Below are 15,133 nucleotides of genomic sequence, written 5' to 3'. Positions count from 1 at the left end.
GGTCCAGGGGGGGGAAGAGAAATCTGTTTTGAACATTCTATTTCCAGTGTTAGTAAAAGTTACATGAAGGAATGTAAAAGGAACTTGAAGCCTGCTGGAGGGGCCACATTTGCTAACAGGGGAAATCATCTGCAAAGGGAGTTCTAAGAGTACAAAGGGTAAGAACGCAATGTTGGACTCAGGTCTTAAGGGTTCAATCAAACCCATTACACAGAAGCAAAGTGAATGAGCAATACCACATCAGCTTGTACACAGATGCTTTATTTGGATGTTAATAGATTTCAACATTATCTGCAAGATTCTCTAACAATGCAAAGTGTTCTCATATATTAAAAAAACTCAATTTAGTCAGTGTAATTGCTGCATTAATATGAAAACCTTACAATAAAATGCAGTATGGTATGTGTGTAGTCAGTTTCCATGCATGTATGGCTACTACCTGTATGCATGGCATCTTCAGAAAACTGAAGAATCCAAATGAACAGTAAAAAAGATGACTTAAGATGCCTGGCATGTTTATGATTACAAATCTTGCAACAACAACAACAAAAAAGCAACAAAGCAGTTAACTTGAGGATTCAACCAACACCAATCCAAATATATACTACGTTCCATAAGCCCAGGCTTATATACAATATATTAACATTTCTGTTAACTTAATGCTCAAGAAAAATTATGTTTTAAAATATGTAGCATATCTGAGATATTTTACTTTGGCAATTGGAAACTATCGTATCCGATGCAGCTAAAAACTACATTTTTAAAAGGAATTATGTACTATTATTACCCCAAAGTAACTGAAATGATATAGTATGATTTTTCCACAATCATTGGTTTTACAAAGCAACATTTCTGTGAGAAGTTCATTAATTAGAAAAAAAAACATATTTAACATGCTAAGAAGATTCAAATTGTTTTACCTATTAGTTATCAAGAAGGCATAATCTTAATACCACCACACATATTCTTTACTTCTCACTAACATATAGTATGCAAAAACTAGCAATTGGATTTAAAGCTTAAAACCTTTTTAGGTCTACTGTTGAAGAACTAGGCATTAAAATATTCAGTAGTCCCATTTCTATTAACAGATAAATAGAATTTCTTAAAATCTTAAGCTGTTTGGTTTGGTTTGGTTTTGAGGCATAGTAGTGTTTTGGTCTTTGTAAGAATCTGCTGGGTAATAGTTGAATCCATTAAGTTAACTTGAGAACTTGCCATCATTTGCTTATCTTTTCACACAGTGCAAGTGGTGGTCGCTCTTTCCATCTCTCATAGCAGCCGATTCTGCTACTTTCTATAGCAGCTTACTTCAGGAGTGGAGAGGGAGAGAGTGTGTCAATTATAAATAATTCAAACTACAGTGTACAATTCTATTTGCTTGTCAGTGTTTAGGTTGACAGCACACCATTATATGTCTCAAAAATTACATAAAATCTCTACCACATAAGCAAAGACATTCTTTCAAAAAGAAATAAAATAAGTGCAAACACCTAAACAGGCAACTGAAGCAACTGTTGTAACCTGGAAACACAAAACATTTATAAAAGGACAAAATATTTGTATAAATAAAAGATAATATTTTCTAATTCTGAAACATTGAGTAAATAGAATAAACTTTCTAAGTGCAGACTGTTTTAGGGAGCAAGGTACCATATTGTTTTTTAAACAAAATGAAAATTTCAAACACATACACGAATCACCAGATTAATTTATGACCTCCAATATAATTTAAAAAGAAAATATTAAATTATTATTTAGTACATTTTAGAACTACTTTATAACCAACATGATTTAAAGGATATAGTGCAATATTTAGGAAGATGTGACATACAGTATAGATATTGTATTCTTTGCAGCTATAACAACTAATTCATACTTGAAAGTCAAAGTTATTCTTTACTACGTTAGCTGTAATGACAAGAAACAACACTGGCTTCTAGACACCCTGTATATATATAAATATCTACATTTAAGCTTTAAAAATGAAAATAAATTATAAAAACAGACATCTTTTTAATTTACACAGTTTTCCTGCTCCTACGTACTGTACAATACATTCAACAGAATTCTCAGCTCTTCTGAGACTTAAGAAATACTGACTCTTTACTAGTAAGAAAAAGCCCACTTTCAATGCTTTTTTATTACTATGCTCAAATAAATATGCTTAACACTGTAGTTAATTTCATTGTATCTGAAAAATACCAAAAATTAGTAGTGCAACTTTCTAGCTTCCTTGCGACTCCTTCTTATTGTGTTTCTTTATAAATGGTAGTCTAAATAAATCAGCACACGTGCAAAAGTACTTCATAAAGCCCCCGAGTCCTAAATACAGACTTTCAGAGATCACACATACTTAACTTGTTTATGACAGACTATAACCTTGCGAAAGTACTGGTATATATCCTGTAAAGAAATTATGTGAAAATTTGCTTTGGAATACCCATGAACATCCTTATTCTCCCATTGTGTTCTTTAAAAACAAATTTTAAAACTCTCATTTCTTAAAAAGTAAATAATGAATTTACCTACCCCTTACTTTAAGTGGCTTATTATTTGTCTGTCCAATATAGAAAAAAATGCGAACCATTGTAGGGATGTATTAAAACCTTTAAAAAAATTAATTGAGACAAGTTTCATCTGCAACCTAATTTGGCACAAAATACAGTAGGGGGTAGGGCATTGCATCAGCTTTAGTACAATTAGAGTATGAGAGCTCTTGATGTGCTGCTGGCGGCTGTGTAAGTGCTCAGATATCTTCTCGCTTGTTCAGTCATGATAAGTTGGTCTTCTGTCTTCCCATAGACCACTGTTTCCCACTCACAATTTGACTATGAAGGAAATAGCAAAAGTGATGTAAAAATTAGTAAAATTAACTACCCAAACCACTTCATAATTAAAGTGCATGCATGTGTACATGTGTGTGTGCGCGCGTAACACGCCACATACATACGTGGAAGTCAAAGGACAAAGCTCAGGAGTCAGGAGCTTAGGTCATAAGAGTTAATACCAAGCACCTTTATCCACTGAGCCATATTGCCAGTCCTCATAACTAGACTTTTAAAAATCAATTCTTTGACTAGGAATTTTATAAGTAATTGCTATAAAATATTTTGATAACAATATTATATCTTTTAATATGAGATGCTATATTTTTAACACATACTAAAATATTTATGACAATTTTTGTGTAATTATTATGATTGTGTATATTGCTCACTGGCCTATGGTGAATATATAATAGCATAGTTTTGTTCCCCACAGCTCCCCATAAATCAAATGAATCATAACAGGAAAAAAAATATAAACCTCTTTTGTCCCCAAATTTTCCAAAAGTTTTAAAGAGAGGAGCTGGAGATGTAGATCATTAGTAGGGTATTTATCTAGCCTGTAGGAGACTCGGGTTTTGCCCCCAGTACCAAGAAAAAGGAAAAGACTTAGAGGGAAGATGTAAAGTGAACCACAGGAGCACCCTGTTTTCTCCTTATCAAAGAATAAAGACTTCTATATGATATGTAAGAATTATTACATGATGAACTTCATATATACATATATATGTATATATGAAGCTCTATATTAACTGAATACTGGGAATTAAAAGCATTTTAAGTCAATTAAGGGAATGCATTATGTCACTCTCTGAAAGCCATGGCCCAAGACAGACAGGTGGTTGTCTATATCTGATTGCCAAAGATAGTCTCAAGGAATGCCTCAATGTCAGGGAAACTATTCTGTAGTCAGTGAGGCATAAAGAAGAAATCTTCCTCTCCAACAATTCATATTCTTTGGGTAAACTCCTAAGACAACAAGATAAGAATTTCACCAGCCTTCATTTGCAGCCATTTACTGGCCACAGAGGAATGGGGGGAATTTCTTGTTTTATAGCTTCTTATAGCTTCTGATCCAGAGTTTACTGGGCACAATCATATCAACAAAAAATTATGCTGAAAATGCTTCCACCTACTTACTAATTTGGAACAAAGAATGTGGCTATTCATTTTTATTTTACAGGTAAAAAATACCAGAAGTGGATTTAAATGTCATTATACACACACACACACACACACACACACACACACACACACACACAAAGAAATCATGAAAGAGCCAGGCATGATGGCACAAATCTGTATCCCAGAATTTAAGAAGTTGAAGCTGCAGGACTATGATTTCAAGGTCAGCTACATAACAAGGTGAGATCCTGTCTCAAATCAACAGCAGCAACAACAAAACCCTAAAAATCTCTGGTTAAAATTCTAATTGTAGAAATGGTATGTGCACTGATGAATGAGTTTCTCTTAAACTTGTCAATTTAAACTTTAAAAGAAAAAGTATAATTTGTGATCAGTAAGTTAAAAGTGATCATTGACTAAACAGCAACAAAAATCACTAAAGAAACTTATAAATCCATACCTGAAGATTCTTTTCCAATTTGACAACTTTAGAAGGGTTAGGGTTTGGTTTCTTTTTAGTAAGTGTATATGTTTTGTTGGCTGAATTTATATCTTGTTTTTCAGGAGTCAAGTTGCACCTATTGTCATGTATTTCCAATAATGGTATCATTAATAAAGATGTTGCAAGTATATTTTCTGACTAAGAGAAAAAAGAAAGAGGAAAATAACTAATTCAAAAGTAGAGACAAGAGACTACTGAGTAAGAGGTAATGGAAGTCCTGTTAATTTTCCTCTTAGGAAGCATTTGGCTCTGATGAAATATCTAGTAATATTTTTGTAATTACACAAAATAAATGTCTAGTATTAGAATAATATCTTGGTAATTACACAAAATAAACTTATAGTGCTATAGTAATATTTTGATAATTCAAATTTAAAGTTTTGTGAACTACTGTTTTTTGACATTATACAAAAGACTAACTTCTCTTAAAATAAAACAAGTTTAAAAAATAGTATATTCTTCATAGATAATAGGTTCTCTCTGAATTAGGCAAAACAATCCTAAATTTTCTGTGACTCTCCTTAAAATGATCTGGTCAAGCAATGAATATGAAATGAGAACCACCATGATTTAAGACAGACATTTAAAAACATGTATGAATTCTTTACAAACCTGTATATCTGAAATGTCTTCAGATAGTAGCTGAGAGCCTGGTTCTTCTTTGTCCCAGCTTTCTAAGGCTAGTGATTTTCTGACTTTCTTCACAGATGCAGAATGCTAAGAAAAATAATTTACAAGGTAACTTTATATCCACGTCCCCTGTACCTGATGAAGCCTTTCATAAGCAGTACTTCTAGAAGAGCTGCACAGAGGAACACACCCAGTCACAGCTCTCAGCAAGGGCAGCAGGAAGTTACACAGAGACCTCCTCTAACTAACTACGGAAATGAAGATAAACAATCCTCAAGATTACCTCTTGCTTGCAGCTTTTGTAAGCAGGTTCATCTTCTTCTTTGAGGAATATGTCTGTTCCAGTTTCTTCTTTTAAAACTTCTCGAATGTCTTCTTCCAAGAAGGCAAGTGGCTGGGACTAAATTATTTTTTTAAAGGTTTTAAAAGGCAATTGCCAGAAATTCCTTTTTTTTCTCTCTCTTTGTATATAAAATTCTGCCTTTTGGCCTGGTAAGACAACAAGCCTGACAACCCAAGTTCCGTCCCCGGAGTCCATGGTAGAAAGAGAGAATTAATTCCCAAAGCTGTCCTCTAAACTCTTGAAGAGTATCATAGCATGTGTACACCCACAATAATAATAATAATAAACAGTTGGGTTTTGCTTTAACTTTTAGACTTTTACAATATTAACAAAATTATCTTCTACTTTCTATAGATATACAAATTAACTAATTAATCAGCTCATAGTAATAATTGCTTAAAATATTGATGAATATTAATTTTAATGAACCTACCTCCTAAAATTACTAAAAGTAGAACAAAACTTAAACTATCATTGAAGAAATAAAATTTAAGTAACAGCTTTATTTCTAATAAACATAAAGTATCTGCATATGTCTAGAATGTTCTGGCCTTTTCTGAGGTATTTTAAAGATAACAATATTTATGAGAACACAAATAACTAAAACACTTCACAGATGTATTAACTCATGAACTATTGCTACCACAGCTACAAGGCTAAGTACTCACTATAATGAAACTAGAGACAAGCCCTTTATTTATATTGTCTTTTTAGTTTCACAATAAAAAACTTGGGTGTGCTTAATCACTTGTCCATAGAAGAGAGACTGAACTTTAAGAAGGTTCCCTGACCAGTTAGTTTCCTCAGCAGCATTAAATGATTAGATATATCAAAATATTAATTCTATTGCAATGAAACTACTAACTACATGCTTTAACACTAAGAAAAAAGCATGCCACTGAAACTGTTTTCTTCTAGTTAACATGAGAACACACAAACTTAAAGTGAGTCAAACAAACGGTTATTTACAGGTCAAGTAAGAGTAACACAAAATTACATTAATAAATTAAGAGATAAAATTTTATTTCAGTTTCAATAAACACTTTTTAACGCTAAAAAATTCAAGATGATAAACACCACTTTTTCTTTAATTAAAACTAGGAAGAGCTTGAGAATAAAGAGTATACATACCACAATTTTAAGAGGTCCATACTTTTTTTCCTGAGCAGCAAGTGCGTTCTTAAATGGAGTAGGAGTTCTTGGTGTGGTACCCAATATAGATCTTCTAATAGTAGGTGTTCTAAACCTAGTCAATCATTTAGATATTTTTATTACTCTCATGATATGAGTTCACATATGTTAAGGAAGGCAAAGCCCTGAAAAATCATAAACTGCATTTTTATATACACATGTTTTTCTAAAGTATTATAGAGATATTAATATATGGTTGCCTAAAGTTGTTCATTCTCTAATTAGTATTTTTTTAAAAGGAAGAATGACTTAGGAAAAGTACTAAGAATATTTTACTTGAAATAAAAATTTTATGCTATATTTATCCAGTTTTCAGTATTCTACAGGAACAGAATAAGAGATTGTGACTTTAAAAAGAATAATAACCAACTTCTAAATTTATAGACATAGAGATTATGTGATGTGCCATTTACTTGAATAAAATACTAAAATACCCTTGACTTTATGCTTCCTGCTCTCCCTAACATAATATTATTTAATGCAGACTTACCCTACATTTTCTTTTTGGTCTTTGGGAGTTGCTTCCTTCTGAAGAGGAGTTGTAATCAGAACTTTTTGCCCACAAATTGGGGTTGATGTAAACGAAGGGTTTTCTATATTAAGTTGTTCATTTCCAGGACATGTGTTAAAAAACTTAAAGGAGAACAGAATTCACAGAAAATATTTTAGAACATCAAAATTCCTATACAAATATCAAACTGGTAAGACTTCTCTATTGTTTTAGGAAAAGATTTTCAATAATACTACATGTATTTTCTACTTCATGGAAATTAAGCTCCATAATGACAAGAAATTTCTATTCTGTTCACTGCTTCCTCCCAGCATCTGAACCACTCTGAACAGGGCAGTACATGAAAAACATTTAAGAAACAGTTGTCTTACAAATGGTGAGGTTTATAACAGCACAGAAAATTTAGAACAATTTGTTGCAGCACATCTTCAGTCTGGTACAAGAGTGTAACTGAGAAAGTTAGCTGTGAACTGTCATTCATAAATAATGCTAAGTGTGCTTTTCTTTCAGAGTATCTTGAACTCAGACTGTTGTTACAACTACTCAGGAAGAACAAGTCTTGGGAAGGAACACTGCTAGCTTATTGAAAGTTAACTGTCTGGCAAACCCGCCTACCTAGAAGCACATATATTTCAAGCAGACAAAACAAGAGTACACCCTCTAAATTACACAATGTACTGAGACTTAACTTAAAAACTATTATAAAAACCTAATTTTCTTTTGTCACTAGCACACTAGAAGCGGTAATATGAAGAAGTGAAAATTGCTTCAAAAGTGCCACCTACAACTACAGTCTACTCTCGCTCTATCACACCTAATACTTGAATCATCTCACCTAGGATTAGCAATCAAACTCTTTCAAAGGATAAAAGCCAAATGGCATAGGATATAAGCACCTCCCACTGGCTTTCTATCATAGAATTTACCTCAGTAAAAATCACTAATATAAAAAGCTCTGGAAATGGAAACCCTCATCTACCCTGGAATAATTTTGAACTTTGAGAGCTGGAGAGAGAACACACTATTCACATTGTAGTACACGTAAACTATCTTATCTCAAGCATTTTCAGATCACAGTAGCTGTGTTCCCAACTTAAAACATACCTCCAACAACATTTCAGACCTCCCCAGATTTATTTGACCTTCAAGGTCCCTACTTATCTTATAAAACTTTCTATCATTTGTGTGATAATTAGTGCTGTCAACCTGACAAAATCTAAAATCACCTGGGAAATGGGCCTTGGCATATTTGTGAGGGATTAACTTAACTGGGTTAAATGAGGTGGGGAACCCCAGCCTACAAGTGAAGGGGCCATCTCCAGGTAGCAGAAATGGAACTAAGCAGCAGCAGCATGCATTCCTAGCTCTCTTCTGGCTGTGGATGTTAATGTGACCAGCTCTCTCAAATCCCTGCCATTGTCACTGTGAACTGCAGGCTAAAACAAACTCCCCTTCCTTCTTTAAATGGCTTTTGTCAGGATATTTTATCAAAGCAACAGAAAAAAAATTAAGATAATCAAAACACTTCCAGCAAGCAGCAGCTGCTGAACTTCAAAACTGTATTCCCTTTGGCATCCAATGTCTTTATAAAGATTAACTGATATGCTGTAAGAAAAGTGACAGACACCTGGAATATAACACAATTTTTACAGTAACAAAAATAATCATAATGTGTACATCTGCTTCTGGGAACATTACTAAAAAATTAAGTAGTTAATCTTGAATATCCAAACATGAGATTCTTAGAATAAATTGTTGTCTGGATTTCTTCCAAAGAATGTCAAAAATGAAAACTTAACATGTAAATGAAAATCTAAATTGCTATATACAGATAAGATCTGTTTTCAGCATGCCGGACATATATGATGAACAATACAGGATCAAAGAGTCATACTGGATCTTAGTTTTAGCTCTGTATTAGATACCCTTGCGCAAATAAATCATTTTACCTTTAGGGGTCAGTTTCCTGAAGAATCTTATAAAAAGCACTATATGACAAAGAAAAAGTCCCTTTTAGCTCTTGAAATTCTAGGGTACTATAATGCAGATACTACCCTTGGTGAGACACTGAATTCACCATTCTCATGCATACATTTAGACATATCTTTGTGAACAAAGCAAGCTACTGCTATTAAATGCACTAAAGATCTAATTTAATTCATCTTGTCTACATTTGCAAACATAAGTGAGACAACATTAGTACCTGTGAAGGAGAGAATGGTAGTGTTTTCACTGGTGTGTGTTTCAATGCTGTATTACTGCCTTCATTGAATGAGCCATCACCAAGTTCATTGCCTAGAGACTGACCCACTCGTATTCTTTTCTTCTTTCTGAGGATGGTTGGTGGAGTGCTAAACTTGACAACATTTGGGGATGCTAGAGAAATGGCTTCACTGTCTCCACCATTACAACTGTTCTTTTTCCCTTCAAGTACAAGACTGACATTAAATTGGCATTCCATGGCTCCTTCATTATGTTGAATTCGCATTAGTTTAACTGGAGTAGACTTGACAGGAGAAGCAGCAGCATCAGAAAGATCAAAACTGGTAACATCACTCCATGCTACAGGATCCTACAAAAAAAAATGAATTCTTAACTCATTAAGCTGTAACCTAGTTAATTAAATAAGATCTGAACACAGGATAATTCCTTTTTATATTAATTTATTTGTTTATGCAGCATTGCTTATAAATCCAAACCATCTAAAGAAAAACTCTAAATAACCCGTTACACCCTTTTCACTGTCTTCAGATTATAAACAGAATTTTAAATAAAAATAAGAAATCTCCTAATTTGTTGGCATTCAATTGTATTTCCATGTTAGAAAATTACATGCCCTGAATATTTGACATTACATTTTACATTAGTGTATTTTATTAATGAAAAATACAGAAAGATTTTTTAAATCATTTCAAATGAGTGATTCAAGTGTAAAAACAAATTAAATAAACCTTTCTGTCATATCATCTCTATGACAGTCCCTACTTAAGAGGTAAAAGAAATATTAATGTGGATGGTGTAGAATTGCTCCATGCACTTAAATAAATGCTTCCATTCACCAGGCACATTGTTTATCTTCTATCTAAAATCCACTGTTTAAATAGAAAATGGCCACAAACTGTTCCCTTTTATCTTGTAAGGCAGAAAAATGGACATGGAAGCCCTACCTCAGAAATACATCAGTGTGTAAATGACTAAGGGTCGCTGAGTAAAGGAAGGCAGATAGAGAGTGAGGTGGGAGGTGACACTCTCCTGGACAGTGGAAATTCTTCACCTAGGCTACTCAGAAGTTCCTGTTTCCTGATGGAGATTTTCAGTTTCCCCAAAAAGGGTACGAGCAAATCCATCTGAATGAGGTGATGATGGAAAGTTAAATGCTCATTTCTTTCCATCTCTGTCTCCATGGCTTTTACCGCTACAAACAAGACTCCCTGCAATAGCAAGCCTCAACAACAGAAAGACAAAAGCCTGCCGAATCTGACCTGGGAAACTGCCACACTGTGTAGAGGGCGTGACCACTAATGGTCGTAACTGTATAGAAAGCATTTGCTACAAACAAGGAAATCTGGAAAGCTGTGGCCTTCAGACAAGGGCACTACAGCATTGAGAAATGTTAGGATGATAATTTCTAACAAGTTATTTACTCATTTTTACCAGTAAAAACAAACTTTGTCTAAACATCTTTGTTTAATTAAGTAGAACACTTTAGAAGAAAGCATTACAATTTTTTATAATAACAATTTGGAATATTACAAGATAATGTTTCATCTAACTCAGCTGAAATTTTCTGTCAGAATATTTTACATAAAAAGAAAAATTATTTTAGGCTATTATTAAAAAGAATTAATTCATCATAAAATCATTCTATTAAATAGGAAAATACTACAAAACTATATAACGATTTAGTAATATGTATGGAACATATACTTTGACTTAGAAATTCAATTTAGCCAAGTATATAATTGTCTGTCATGATTTGACAACAAAGCCTTTATAAATATTACTTTTTATTGATGATATGGAAAAATCTAGATGTTCTCTAAACACACAGCAATGCATTCAGTAAATAAACTGTCTTACTGTCAAACTCTCATATGCTGGGATACTATAAAGCCTCAAAATTCAAGCTTAAGAAATATATTTAAGATCCAGGCATGGTGGGTGGCACATGCCTTTAAGCCCAACACTCAGGAGGCAGAGGCAGACAGATCTCTGTAAGTTCAAAGCCAGCCTAGTTTATATATGGAGTTCCAGGTCAGCCAGGGATACTCAGTGAGACACTGCTCAAAATTATATATATGTTAAGAAACCAATGACAGAATCATAACATAACAGAAGATAAAAATATAACATAAATTTTATGTGTGTTTCTATACATCAAACGATCAAGTCTGAATATATAGATTTAAAATTTCTTCTTTATATTTCCCCTAGTTTAAAACATTCTAATGTATTTAAATAACTCATCTAATAATGAATTAAATTTTTAATTCTAAAACATCTTTTTAAGACACATATTTGAGGAGGACTTAAACCTTTAATTTTTTTTTGGTCAGAAACCTCTATAAAAGAGATCAAAATTAGGCAATGCTTAGCATTTAAGTAGGTAAATGTCTATTTAAATATTAAACTAAGCTTCTAAACATGAGATTATGTTATTAATTTCATAATTTCAAACTTACAGATTCAATAAGTTCTAGAGTCTCTGCAAATTCTGGGATGGTCTGTAGAGAAGACAGCACAGCATTTGCTTCTACGGCTAGAAACTTTGTGGGTGAGTTTTGCTGAGCAGAGACAGTCTGATTTTCATCCATGCTATAAAACTCGGCAGTGTGTTCCTCAAGGTTATTCAGCGTGTTAGACATGCTATCATCCATAAGGAAACTACCAGACCAGCTAGAAAAGCTTCCAGGTTGCTAAAAGTACAAAAGAAAATTGAATATTATTAGCCATTCTCAATATAGGTATGAATTTAAATTTTAAATAAAAAATTTTAATAACATAATTAATATTATTTTAAATAAAGATATAGTACCCAGTATAGCCTTTCTTCAATATTAGTATATACTTTGTTCCCACTAAGTTTCATTCCTTGACTAGATTTCTTTATTTTCTAAATAAATTTCAACTATAAAGCCACTGCCAATAAAACTAGTACTTATATGTAACAAAGAACTAAAATGTAGTCTATTTTCTTTTTTAAACTTCATTCCACAATTCCACTCACAACCCTCACTTTATGAGAATACCAAGCTTTAGTACTTTTAACTCCCTGATGAATGATTTTTTTTTTTTTTTTTACCTCTGGAGAGCCTTTGTACATACTATTGTTCTCTTTATCTAGAACATTCCCTAACTCACCATTCACACAAAGTGTTGCCTTGATTTAAAAGGCACTTTAAATATTAAGAGGTATCCCATGTGACTGATGATAATACACTTTCATCTACTATTTAAAATATTGTCCTAATACATCTATCTTGCTAATATATATACAATATAATCATCCTGCATTTCAAGACTGAATTCAGGGCTGGAGAGATAGCTCAGTAGTTACGAACAGTGGTTACTCTTTCAGAGGACCTGAATTCAATTATTAGCACCCACATGGCAGCTCAAAAGCATGCATAACTCCAGTTCCAAGGGTTCCAAAACTCTCACACAGACATAAATGTGGGCAAAACAACAATGCGCATAAAATAAAAAATATTTCTATTCAAGACTGACCTCAAATAAGACTTCTTCCAAGAACATGTTCTGACTGTGAATCTAATCTACATAATTTTCTTATGTTCTTATAAAACTAAGTGATTTATTTCATCTTACTATATTCTATTCCTTATCTTTGTTCTCATTGCAGATTAAGTACTCTGATATCAGGCTTATACAAGTTTTCTTTCTTTCTTTAGAAACAACCCAGGCAATTTATTTTGCAAGCCTAGTTTCCTGTTGTTATGATAATAAAATAAGGAGATTTTGAAGCATCACAAAGAAAAGATAACTTACAATGCATACAACACTATTCAACGGAACTTTCTGAAACATGAAAATGTTCTATATATTCAGCAACTCAGTATGGGAGCCATATCTGTAAAATGTGGCTGGTGCACAAGAGGAATTTTAAATTTTATTTAAAATTAAATATATCTAGTATCAAACATATTCTTAAGAATGTACTGCCAAAAAAAAAAAAGCCGGGCGGTGGTGGCGCACGCCTTTAATCCCAGCACTTGGGAGGCAGAGGCAGGCGGATCTCTGTGAGTTCGAGACCAGCCTGGTCTACAAGAGCTAGTTCCAGGACAGGCTCCAAAGCCACAGAGAAACCCTGTCTCGAAAAACCAAAAAAAAAAAAAAAAAGAATGTACTGCTCGTGCCAGGCATGGTGGTGCACACCTTTAATCCCATCACTTAGGAGGCAGAGGCAGGAGGATCTCTGTGAGTTTGAGGCCAGCCTGGTCTACAGAGCAAGTTTCAGGACAGTCAGGGCTGTTATACAGAGAAACCCTGTTTTGAAAAACCAAATAAATAAATGAGTAAATAAATAAAGACAGACAGACAGACAGATAATAGATAAAATAAAACAAAAAGAACATACTTCCCATTTTACAGGAATCACTCAACAAATGGTTACTACTATTAAAAATCGGGGCTGGAAAAATGGCTCAGTGGATAAGAGTACTTGTTGATCTTCCATTTGTTGTAGAATAATCCTTCTGCACACTGTGAAAATGTGTTGCTCTAATTGTTAATATAAAGCTGATTGGCTGGTAGCTAGGCAGGAGTTTTAGGGCAGAGAGAATGCCAGGAAGAAGGGCAGAGTCTGAAGAGTATCAGGCCAGATGCAGAAGTAGTAACATGGGAAGTTATAGATGGAGTAAACCAGCCTCAGGGCAGCAACAGATTAACAGAGCTGGCTGGAGAAGGCAAACCTAAGCTATTGTCTGAGCACTTATAATTAATAGTAAGTCTCTGAGTGGTTATTTGGGAGTAGCTACTGGGACACTCTGCCTACAAATGGCATTCAAACATGGCACACCTACATCCACAGAAGACCTGAGAAAGCTTAAAGTTCTAAACACACAAAAACTGGGCCAAATGCGGTTTCCTAGTCCTGTGTCTCTCATCCTGGCCCTCAGTACAGGGATCCATCTCCTAGAAGCTGCCTGTGGACTTGAGCCACCCATGCAAGCCTTGTCAGCATGAGCTATATGGCAGGTTTGGGGTAAAGACAGATCTAGATGGGAAAAAGGGTCTCTAAAAATAGTTTAAAAATAATGAAGTCCTTAAAAAAAGAATAGAGTTTAAAAAAATATAAGCCACATGAAGATGGGAAATGCACAGTCTGGATTCTGTATGTTACTGTATTGTCTTTAGATTTTCTGATTGTTAATGAAGAAATGACAGCTGCTAAGACACACTGGATTATGAAAACTGTTGGATTAAACCAATTTATATATTTTAAAAATGTCTTGACTTCAAAATGGAAGTCAAAAGATGTTACTTTGCAGAAGAGGTTATGCTTTCCACAGAAAACAAAAGACTATGGATTCATTAAAGGTTAAAGATGATCAGATTTGATCAAAGAAGACCTCCTAAAAATTCTGACTACCGACATAAAGACCAAACCTAGAAAAACTACAAGACACATGATGTATACATTACCTGCTCAAACATAAAACAAAAAATTATCTTTGGCTGCCTTGTATAAAATGCACAGTATATACCTGAAATGCATACCTTTAAAAGCTTATGTATCTTCAAAGCAAGAGGACCAGACACCAATAAAAATGACCCAGATGATCCAGTATTCAAAACAGCTTCAAAACTGCTGGCTGAGATGATCCAGCCAAGACTTAACAATTATTCTGATTTTCTCAAGATTTCACCAAAGATACCAGCACTCACAAACAACAGGAAGTAGTCTAGAAAGTGACACCCACATTCCCAAGATGGGGGTATTGGTGGCTTTTGGTTATTCAATGGATTATAAATACTTATCACTG

The 15,133-nt window shown here is 33.7% G+C and overlaps 1 protein-coding gene across 4 annotated transcripts in view; it reads right to left on the bottom strand.

The window, feature by feature from the left end:
• Positions 1-243: 243 nt before the first annotated feature.
• Mybl1 (MYB proto-oncogene like 1) overlaps positions 244-15,133 on the bottom strand; it is a 38,753-nt gene continuing 23,863 nt past the window's right edge. The window contains exons 9-16 of one of the 4 annotated variants that reach the window (XM_038348153.1): positions 11,813-12,046; positions 9,334-9,702; positions 7,110-7,252; positions 6,560-6,674; positions 5,369-5,485; positions 5,068-5,172; positions 4,414-4,593; positions 244-2,831 (exon numbers count right to left, since the gene is read on the bottom strand). In XM_038348153.1, the coding sequence (XP_038204081.1) occupies positions 2,703-2,831; positions 4,414-4,593; positions 5,068-5,172; positions 5,369-5,485; positions 6,560-6,674; positions 7,110-7,252; positions 9,334-9,702; positions 11,813-12,046 (1,392 nt within the window). In that variant the 3' untranslated portion in view covers positions 244-2,702. The remainder of the gene's footprint in view (positions 2,832-4,413; positions 4,594-5,067; positions 5,173-5,368; positions 5,486-6,559; positions 6,675-7,109; positions 7,253-9,333; positions 9,703-11,812; positions 12,047-15,133) is intronic. The other 3 variants (XM_038348155.1, XM_038348154.1, XM_038348156.1) reach the window with 3 other exon arrangements.

Source organism: Arvicola amphibius, chromosome 11, assembly GCF_903992535.2.
Source record: "Arvicola amphibius chromosome 11, mArvAmp1.2, whole genome shotgun sequence".
In the NCBI taxonomy this organism is placed as follows: domain Eukaryota; kingdom Metazoa; phylum Chordata; class Mammalia; order Rodentia; family Cricetidae; genus Arvicola; species Arvicola amphibius.
This window is presented reverse-complemented; position numbering and strand designations above follow the sequence as displayed.